The following is an 11,654-nucleotide window of genomic DNA, read 5'->3' as shown; positions in this document are numbered from 1 at the left end:
TATATATATATATATAATTAGTGCTTTCATGAGCTTTTTAATTTACATTAAGGCGACAAAGATGGCTAACAACTCATAAATCATAAGCCTTTGTGGTAAACAAAACAGAGCACGATTCATAATGATTATAGGTTTGAAAAGCATTCACTTGTTATGTGGCTAATCTCTTGAATCCCATGCTACTTTAAAGCGTTAATGACAGTAAATTAAAAATATTTTTTGATCTTTATGCGGCTTCTTTTAAATTTCAAACTTTGCTTGTACTTTAGAAAGCCCAATTAAAAGGTGAAAATTTTGAGAGAAACAAAGCAACTCCATAGGGGCTTGCTTGCTTCTCCACCTGAGTTTGGCTTTGTGCTGCCGAAAGGAAACGAAATTATTTCTAATAAGAGTATTGTGGAGTTTAATATTTGTCCTATTGAAAAAGAAGTGTCATTCACATTTAGTTTTGTGTGGATCATTTGGATAAGATTGCATAACTATATGATTTTCTTTTATTCTTTCATTATTATATACTTCTCCCTACAATTATATTATAATGAAATTTTTAGGGGTGAAAATAAAAAGTTAGTAATCAATTGGGTAAGATTTTATGAAGCTCTTCTAACTTTGGGCCATTTACATACATACTAAAGAATTTTTATATATGTATTTATATGTTTAACACCTAAATATTCATATTTACATGCATGAACTCAAGTTCTTAACATGATATCAAAATTATTACCACAATTCCTTTTTATATTAAAATTATGTTGATTTTTTAGTAAGCATATTGGCTTATTCATAACGATACAAAAAAATTATCATCCTAGTGCTAAATAAAAAATTTATAATCAAGCTGATAAATTAAGAGCTTCTCCTAAAATATGAGATTTTTTTTAATATAAAAAATCTTATGAAAGAAAAAAAATACTAGGGCTTAATCTAATTTAAATGACTTTATTATTGTGAACTGAATGTTATAATGGATGTCATTCTTCATGATTGGAGCCAATATGATTATTTTGCATATTTTTAGAAGTCAATCAATAATAAATTCATCTTCTTGCTTCTATATGTTGATGACATGTTGATTGCATTTGTCAGTTCGACATAGTTTGATAAGATAAAGAAACAACTGTCCAAACATTTCAAGATGAAAGAGTTGGGTGAAGGTTGCAGAATTCTTGGTATAAAGATTCTCAAAGATAAGGTTGTTGAAAAGGTTTGGCTCTCATAAGAAACAGATGTTCGGAAGGTACTGAAAATGTTTAAGATTGATGACTCGAGCAAGAATATGTGTCTACCCATTGCATCTCACTTTCATTTAAGTTTAGATTAGTATCCTAAAGATGATTATGAGAGAAAAGACATGTGATTGATTCCTTATGTTGGTGTAGTGGGCATTTTGATGCATGTCTTAGTTTATACGAGACTAGACATTACACAAGCAGTCGATGTTGTAAGTTCATATATGATCTAGGAGGGAATCATTGACAAATTATAAAGAGTATTTTGAGGTACATGAATGGTACAATTGATATCAACTTGGTGTTTGAGAGATAATTTTCTATTGTTAATTTATGTTTAAGCCATACTGATTCTGACTATGCAGGTGATATGAATAGGCGTAGGTCTATGACTGACTATTTATTACATTGACAAAAAAATCGAGTCAGTTGAAGACTAGTTCTTTTGTCTACTACAAAGGAGTACATGATAGTCACAGAGAGGACGAAGGAAGCTATATTGATGTAGGGTCTACTAGATGACTTGAGATTGGATCAAGTCTCTCTGACGGCATGTGATATTTGGAGTGCAATTTTTTGGCCACAATTCTAGTTCATCATGCCCATTCCAAGCACATTATTGTGAGGTATCACTTTATTTAATACTGGGTTGATTAAGAAAATTTTCTGTTGAAGATGATACATACAAAATACATTTTGAAGAACTACGCGAGGCTTGATCCTTTCGGGAGGGGGGGGGGGGGGCGGATAAGGTAAAATTTTTTTTGTTGTGGGAGCTTATTATAATCATCTCACTTATCTGGAAGTGAGACATGATGTAAAGATTGTTGTATTACAAACTTATTTGTAAAATAGGGTAAATAAATATTTTTTTTAAGTAAGTTTTAATCCCCTATTATTGATAGGAGAGATTATACTAATTGTTTGTATATAGTTGTAACCCTATTTGGGTTTATCCCCACCTGTTCATAGTGGAATAACTTCTTTCCGCAGATGTAGGCGAATTTGTGCCGAACCATAAAAATCTGATTGTGTTTGATTGTTTATTTGTTGTGTGATTTTGTTTTCAACATTATTTTCCACAACAAATAAATTTTAATTAGTTCCATAACTACTACAGGGGTAGCATATTTTTTAAAACATGCCATCGGTATTATTACTTTTTGCCTTTTGAAAAAATCGCATATCAACTTTCTTATGATTGCCGCTCCAATAAATAATTGTAAAAAACTTCTCTCTCCAATGAAATTTCAAAGGGTGATAAGAAATGCCATGGAAAAATACAGCAGTGACAACTATCTGGAAAGTAAATTGATGAAAACGTGCCCTTAATTTTAGTATGCATCAAGCTAACTGTGGTAACATCATTCATCTATATTTGTGCAAATTTTCTCCCATATTTTTGCCAACACATAATTTTTTTTAATAGCTAATGTATATCATTCATGCATGCTTTTTCATGGCTTGAAGAAAGTATTCCCTCGTTGGAGGGCCATCATTTCATGAACTGCATGATAGACTTCTCTGTATACCTCCTGCCATAGGTTTGGACCCATGCACTCAGCTTTCTTCCAATTTCTTGTATCAAAAAGCTAGTGGGAGTCTAACCATACATCACATGACAGAATAACATAAAGTATACTTACTGTTTTCTCCACGACACCTCTACCGGACAATGATTTGATGTGCATGTTCTGAGTTGAACAACACTTTACCATTGCTTTATTATCACATTTTATAAAAACTATCTTGATGATTTTACTGTCAATGCTGAAGCGCTTTTTTGAAAGATTGCTTTATGCTAAATTATATTAAAAAGAGATCTTTGTTTATTTACAATACATTCCCTGGAATTGGCAAGAGCTAAAGTCCAGCAGAGAAAACTAGCTTTGCGCTTGTATTTAGAACATTTAACTCTTTAGTTCTACTTGTGGAAGAATTGATATATTCTTAAAAATTCTGAAACACAAGCATAAATCTTAAAAACAGTTTGGAATTCCTACTCATTTAGTCCTAATTAAATGCGTGGAAGTCAAAGGTCCTTGATCAAAAATATATTCACCAAGAACTTAAGAAAATGAGGCCCTCATACAAATATCCTCTCATGCAACCTTCATATTCTCGATGATTATTCAATGGGCTGAAACCCAAATCCCCACACTTCGGATTAATAAAAGATCCCGATCATCAGTCAAATCTTCACCACTTCCGGATTTTTTTCAGAAATTTGTAGAGGTTTCATCAACTGCCCTATTTTTCTAGAATTTTCTGGAACGTGTCGGTTGCTTGATCCAATTAGATTGACTACTTATCTAAGAAAATGACTTAGTTTTACTTCAATCAAAATTTGGTGCAAATCGACTAGAAAAATGGACTATGTCTAGAAGAAATTTTTCATTCTTAGACCTTTGTTGTCAAGTTATAGAAAACTGCAGATACATATAGTTAGTATTTGACTTCAACAATAGCAACAACAAACCTATATCCCACTGAGTGTTGTCGGCTACATGGATCTTTTTTCTCTATTGTGTCCTCCTGAGTGTCATATTTTCATTTAATTCTAATAGATTAAGATTATTTTTTATACAATATGATCAAGTCTATTTTGGTCTATCTCTGCCTTTCTGAACCTAAATCAAATCCAAAATGCCTTCTCCCTTAACCAGATCATCAAATGGTCAACGTTTAATGTGGCCAAATCATCTATGACGACTCTTTTTAATATTTTCTGCTATCAAAACTTCACCAACCCTTTCATGGATAGATTCATTTCTGATTTTGTCTCTAAGTGTCAAGCCACTCATCCACCAAAGCATTTTTATCTCAGTAACACTTAACTTTGTTTTATGCTTATCTTTTAAAGGCCAACATTATGCACCATAAAGTATTATAGGTCTTACCATCATCTTATAAAACCTTCCTTTAAGTCTAAGCGGTACTTCTCTATCACACAACATACCTGATGCATTCTTCTACTTCAACGAACCAACTTGAATTCTAATAATAACATCCCTGCCTATATCACCATCACTCTAAAACAAAAACATGTCGACACCTTTCTTCTCTAGAACTCTCCAAAGGACTTCTCTTGAATCCTTATCATAATTTTTTTTCTAAATCAATAAAAATAATATGTAGATCCTCCTTACTCTCTACAAACCTTTCGATAATTGTCTAGCTTCTATAGTAGACTTAGCCAACATAAATTCAAACTGTTTACGAGAAATCATTCTATCACATCTTAACCTATTTTCAATTACTCACTCCCAAAATTTTAAAGTATGACACATCAACTTAATTTCTTAATAATTTGCACACTCTTGTGCATCCCCTTTATTCTTAAAAATGAGGACCAAAATACTCTTTTTGCACTCCCCATGCATTTTTTTGTTTTTAAAATAATTTTAAAGAGTGTAGTAAGCTAAGAAACTCTTAGTTCTCTTAAATATTTCCATACTTTAATTGAGATTTTATCATGTCCTACTGATTTTCCATTCTTAGTTTTCTTTAAAGCATCCTCAACTCTTTTTTACTAATTTGACAGTAAAAATATAATATTTTATTATTATCACGATATTAAGATCACTAAGATTCGTCGTATTTTCAGAAGCTTCATTGATAATTTTATCAAAATAGTCCACCCACTATGTTGAATATTTATCTCTAAGAAAAAATATTTTTTGATTTTCATCTTCAATGCACTTTACAAGAATTAAATCTTTAATTTTCTTTTTTTCTTTGTTTGACTAGTTAATACATATATTTTTCACCATTTTTAGTATCTAATCTATTATAAAGATTACTAAAAGAAGAATTTTTAGCATCACAACTTGGTCTCTTAAACTCCCTACAAAAACCACCTTATATTTTTCTCAATTTTCTAAGCTTTTACATTTAAAACAATTTTCATAACACAACTTATCGTTATTCCATTTTTGCACGCTATTACTCCATCATCATCTTTTTTTATTGATAAAAACTTTTTTTTATATTCTTCAAGTAAATCTTTTGTCACTTGTTTAATAATGCTTATCAGCTTATCTCAAATAGAATTAGCTTCTTCACGAACATTCCAAATCTTGAAATTCGGAAGTTTATTCATTAAAATAGTTTTAATTGTCTTTTAGGTGCCCCCATCTAATCTTATGACAATATTTCATTGTATTCCTAATCTGACTGCTTCTCATCTTAAAATGCAAAACTAATAATCAATGTTGAGTACTTAAATTTTTCATTTGGAATAACCTTACAATCTTTACATTCTCAACAATCTTTTTTTCTCATAAGAAAACAAACAATTTGTTTTTTTATTAGATTCATTCTTAAAAGTAAAAATATGCTCATCTTTTTTTCATAAATAAAGTATTAGCAATAACAAAAGCTTACATTAAAATAAAATCTAATATGGTTCTACTTTCTTCATTAATCACTTCAAAAAGATAGCCACCAAGAATATTTATAAAATCTTCTATCAATCTACCAATATGTCTATCTAAATCTCTTCTAGTAAAAATTCTTTCGTCAAAGTTATCATTTTTATTAATTTTTTTGGGTCATTCTAGAATTTTTTTAGAACATTTATCTAAACCCACTTTAGTAGTATAAGCTCTTATAACATTAAAAAATTTAGTATCGACAACATCTTTATGACTATAATTCTATCTCAAATTATATTAATTTTTACAATATTATCTTTCAAACTCTATTATCTTTCAAACTTTCAAACTCTTTTCTATAATTACACCTAGACTATTTCTAGTCCACTTCTTCCCGAATGCCAAAGTTTAAAACTTAAACAATCAGTCTCTTTAGCATTTCCTCCAAACCATGTAGTTTCTTGAATACATAAGATGTTTATCTTCCTTTGAATCATAATATCTATTAAATCCATTAATTTACTTGTGAGAATACCTATATTTCATGATCTTAGCATAATAGTAGTTTCATGGACTAATTCCATGAATATTTGACTTCAAGAAAAAAAAAATCTTTAGAAATGTATTGGCATATTGATTATGAGAAGCATGTATATGCTAATATTTGAGAATCAATTAGATGTTTAAATTTGTATTAATCACAGTAGAGTAAACCTTTTGTGTCATAAACTTATAGGTGTACATTAAAAATGTGTCAATGTTGATTTTGAGAAGATCCAACGGTCCATAAGGAAGAAAGTACAACAAATGAGGGCCCACTGTCAGAAGACCAGGAGACACACTTTTCCTACCAAATGCAATAGTCCAAGCCAAAACAAGCAAGATTAAAGCCAACCAATTCATGAAAATGACCAAATGAACCAAATCCAAACCCGTCAGACTAAAATGAGATAAGGTTCTGAGCTAATTACTAAAAAAAATCTAGCAAGTGCATCGACCTACCTCTAGTAGATCCAACTCGAATAAAGAATCCAGTTCCTTGACATCACTTGTCATTTCACATACACCCTCAAGGATTCCATAACAGAGTCCAAGAATTGGCCATAGAACAGAGTCTCACTATCATATCGAATGACTCCTGATCCTGAAAATTGTAGTTGTGTAAAATTTATAAAGTTGAGTCCGCTTGGCAATGGTGTCATAAACTTGATGTGGTATTTTATGGATAATAATGTTAAGCACTTAAAGTTGGAATTCTAGGCAAGTATACGTATTGTTATCAAGTAATATAAGATTTTCTGTTTAAGTCCCAAATAGTTTAAGTCCGTTTAAGTCCCAAATATCGATCCCACGGGGAATGTTTAAATTTGAAATGATAAATTAACTAGGATATTCACAGAAATCAATTGAAATTACTGTCACTAGTTTCGAATGTTTAAGATATTAACAAAGCTAAATTGTTTACTACTAGCAGAATTTAAAAGAGGGCTTAAAATTAATAACTATTAAACTATGTTTATGTGATGACGTTTTCTAATATCAATGAGCATCTTTCTCACTACAATGAGTTTTTTGTAAAATGAGATAAGATAAATGATTTAGATTTGTATTTTGTCAAATATGAGTAATTTTAATTCTATACTCTGATTCAGTATTATAGAAAATCTTTGAATATATATGTACATGTTGTCTTACCTATGCATAAAAAGGTATATTTCACTTGTACACGTTAAAGTAAAAGTTTTTATAGTATGTATCTAAAAAAAATTTCTTTAGACACTTTTGGGGTGATTGGTAGCCCTATTTTAACAGGATTACTGTCTCAATTTCATGTAAATTTGTCAAACTCGAATTTTGGGTCGCTAAATCGATCATCCGCTAAATCTAATATTTCATGTGCCATAATGTAAATCCCATATTATAAAATCTGTTTCAAAAGTTGGATTGAAAGGATTTAAGGAGAGTTGAAATAACAATGTGTAAAATCCTTATAAAGTGCCAAACATAATAGATGAATTTAAGCAGATTTAAGTTAAATCATATCAAACATTTTATTGGATTTAATAGCACCGGATTTTATAAATCCAGATTTATCGGATTTACTAAATCCAATGTGCAACCAAACACCCCCTAAACTAAATAAGTATAAAAACATCTCCAATAAATGAAGATATAATCATCTCATCTCCAGAATATTCAAACACGAGCAAACAAGAGAGTTTTAAATTGTATGCAGGAAAAATCTCGAATGACATCCAAGATAAAAGGAGAGAGATGTATCACAAGCAGAGAAGCCGATTTTCCCTTGTTGAAGAAACTAACAAATGGCACACGCTGCCGATGGAAGAGATCGGACGGAGTACACGGAGGGGGATCACATTGGCGAAATGAAAATTAAAGGGAGGAAATGGATAGTGAAACTTGGGCAAAGGAGAAACCAGATGTGTGATATAGGTCTTAGTGAGGTGAGCGAAAATAAATAGGCTACGACAGCGCTTATAAGTGTTGCAAGTTTGCTCTGCAATAAATTAAAAAGTTCGTTGGCAGTGTGTAGATATCCACATGAAGAAAAAATTGCTAGACTACCAAAAAAAATGAAAAGAAAAAAAAAGCAGTTCTAATCATTTCTGAGCAATATATCTATATGTATACACAGATATATATGTCTGTGGGAATGATATAGATATATGTGTGCACACAGACACACACACACACACATACACATGCATGTAATTCCCATGAAAATAATTATTCATATATAAGACTCGTTCTGCCTAAACTTACCAAGCATTTTTAGGGATAATTGTAAATCACAAATCCGAAGAATCAATATACCTATAAATTGAAATTTTTAAGAAGTTTTAATGTTACTTTTCCTTTATTTGGTAAATAAACATAGTTATTTCCCATCATTATTCCTATAAATTGAAGATTTTGACTGAATTTCTACTTCTTGTACAACCGCATTTAAAGAACATAATTAATTCCAAATTAATAAGGCATGAAGTTAGTATTAATATTAGAAAATTAATCATAGAGCCCATCATCAGCAATCATAAGTCAACAGTTTCTGAAACAGGGAAATACCACAGGCAATATATATAACATTCATCAACTCAAAATATAGCACAGTCTACGCGGCATACAGACAAAGATTAAAATCACGTACAGAAGGATTTATACCTTATGAAACACGGATGGTATTATTAAGCATCCCATATCCCATTTAACGTAGAAGCTCACCAAGAAGAACTATTTCATCTATATTTTCAGTAAAGATCATATCCCTTTGATCCTGAAAGAAAGTCTCCACATTGTCATTATAGCCACATATTGCAATCGATCCATCGCCGCTGAGCTCCTCATGATTTATGTGAGATGTAATAAAGCATTGCTCTTTCATCTCTGCCAAATTCTGTAAGGATGATTTCATGATTAGCTCATGTGGCTCTTGATTTCCTTCTCTGCCTTCCAATTGTTCATAACACTGAATCATCATCATCTTCTTTTTCTTCTCCAAGGTTCTTTCTCTTGCTCGAGCCCTTGCTTTGTCTCTGCACTCCCTGGCTACCCTAAGCATAGCCGTTGTCCTCTTTGACGCCTTCGTCTCCGCCGCTGCCGGTGACTTGCGCTTGTTTTCACAAATAGCGGAGCTGCGTTCTTCGCACTCAGAAGTGGAGACTTTCCCCTTGGATTCGGCCATGTGTTCTTTAATAGCTGCCTTGGACTTGTTGAGCAGCCATTGAACGGTATTGCTAGCCTTGTCGAAGGCGAGTAGGTCCTGGAGGTCAAAGAATTTGCGGGCGACATCTAAAGAAAGCCTCATCCTTCTATCTCGCGGCCCCTTTGCTGTGTAGATCTTTTTGTGCCGGTCTTTTCTTAGAGGTCTCGTGCGGCTGGAGGCTGTTTTCTCCGGTGCTGCTATTGCTTCTGCAGGTAGCAGTTGTGATGGCTCTGGAGGATTGTTTTCCGCAGCGGCAGAGGTGGAGAAGGAGAAGATGTCATGGAGGCTCCCATAGTTGAGGGTAGGAGGCGAGAATGGGAAGAAAGAAGAGTAGATATCATTTGATTGAGGAAACATAGTACGTAGCATAAGTCATGCATAGTACGTAGCATAGAAGATGAGGAGGAGGCAAGCTCTACCACTAGCTTGGTAGATAGCTTCACCATTCATCCATCTTAAAACTCAACAAAGGATTGACCATGGTAAGAGAGTGTCCAAGGTTTGGCTTGTGAGTGTTAGTTGGCGAAGGTTGCGGCCTTAGTAGGAAAGGAAGGACAGATTTGCGGGAGAGGCTGGGATGGGTGAAAGAGAATTCCTGCCAACTATTATATGCATCATTTGGCATAGGCTTTTAGTAAATGTATGAGAGAGAGAGAGAGAGAGAGAGAGAGAGAGAGAGAGAGGGTGTGTAACTAACCGGCCATTTGGGGAGGTGGTTATAATGTGGTGTGGTCTGGGGTCGTGGTTTGGGATACTTGGATTCTTCGATTACGGAAGCGATTTGATAAATCTAATTAAAATGCTGACCGCTGGTTCGACCTTGCGACCCACATTTCTTTGATTTTGTTTTACGTGACTGCCCTTTTGTGTTCCTTCCACCGTCGCCTTCTTGTTCCTCTACAGCTCCCTTGGCACGATGATTGCCCTAATTTCTCTTCTCTTGATCCCCTTGATTCGTGGCTTTGGTGGCTAGGTGTTGTTTCCTGTTGCCTCCTATTGGATGTGGGTGGTTGCTCCGGTGCCCTTACATACTTTTTCCCTCTCTTCTCTTCTCTTTCGCTTGATTTGGTGGTTATGTGCACTCTGTGTTATGTGTGGTAGTTTCCTTTCTTCGGTTGGTGGCTATTGTAGTGAGTTTTCTATTCTCTCCTTTCTTGTCCCTTCTTTTCTTCGACTCAAATTGGTGGTTGTGCATATTATGCACTCTATGCGGTAGTCCCTCTTTTACATCTCCTCTTTGTTCCGGTAATCTTTACTATATCTATAAGGTGGCTTTATGATTTTGCAAATACTAATGTGTAATGGTTCTCAGTTTGGTTGTTGGTTTCCTCTCCCCTATTTTCTCTCTTTGCTCAGTTTGGTGGTTTTTAGTTTGATATGCTCGGTTAATGATTTTGATGCTTCATGTTGCATACAGGATGGATTTGATTTATGATTATGATTTGCTCGGTTGTGATACATATCATCCGAGCATGTCATGGATGATTTTGATTCAATATGATGCATACATAAATATCGGTTATGACATCCTCGATTGATGATTTTGATGTTTTATGTTGCATCCATGATGCTTGATTTAATGCTTTAAGTTGCATCCATGATGATCGGTTTGATGTTTTATACTTTATGTTGTATCCATGTTTAAGTGTGCTCAGTTATGTGGATCTATACTTTATGATGCTTGGTTTGTATCATACAAATGTTTTATGCTTCGGTTGTGATACGCTCGATGGTGATGGTATTTGCATTTGAATATTTTAAACACATATGGTGGTGGGATGGTTTTGGATGTTCAGGTGAGTGTAGGTGCTTGCCTAAATTTTGGATGAGGTGTTTAGTGTTGCTAATGTGTGTGTGTGTGTGTGTGTGTGTGTGTGTGTGTGTGTTTGGTGTGTGTTTGTGTTGGTGTGTGATGTGAGCAGTCTGTGGTGTGTGGAGGTAATGATGGTGATGTGATGTATGAATGTGTATTACATGTTGGCTCTTAGAGTTTGACATGGGCAAATGTGTGGATGTGTGATGTGTGGATATGTGGTGTCTGGATGTGTATATGTTGGTGGATGTGTTTGTTTGTGGGTGGGTTGGCGGTGAAATTTTTGAGGTTGTTGGTGATTGTGGATGTGTTTGTGTGTAGGTATTGGTGATGCTAAATGTGTTTGTGTGTGGAAAGACATTGTTGATGATTTGTGACATTCTTTTTTTGCAGCTCTCAGGGTTTATGCTAATTATTTAGACATCTAGTTTTACTTGAGAGATTTGCATTTCTCGTTATATTTTATATTTATTTCTATGATGTTATTTGCTTATGTTGGTTTTGTTCAT

General features: G+C 33.5%; 1 protein-coding gene across 1 annotated transcript; it reads right to left on the bottom strand.

The window, feature by feature from the left end:
* Positions 1 to 8,757: 8,757 nt before the first annotated feature.
* On the bottom strand, positions 8,758 to 9,797 carry LOC110032157 (transcription factor TCP12-like). Its single transcript, XM_020735683.1, has one exon. It carries the CDS (start codon positions 9,699 to 9,701, stop codon positions 8,835 to 8,837), a length of 867 nt encoding a protein of 288 aa, XP_020591342.1. The 5' UTR covers positions 9,702 to 9,797; the 3' UTR covers positions 8,758 to 8,834.
* Between the last annotated feature and the right edge of the window lie 1,857 nt (positions 9,798 to 11,654).

The sequence above is a fragment of the Phalaenopsis equestris genome, unplaced genomic scaffold, assembly GCF_001263595.1.
Source record: "Phalaenopsis equestris unplaced genomic scaffold, ASM126359v1 Scaffold000878, whole genome shotgun sequence".
In the NCBI taxonomy this organism is placed as follows: Eukaryota; Viridiplantae; Streptophyta; class Magnoliopsida; order Asparagales; family Orchidaceae; genus Phalaenopsis; species Phalaenopsis equestris.
This window is presented reverse-complemented; position numbering and strand designations above follow the sequence as displayed.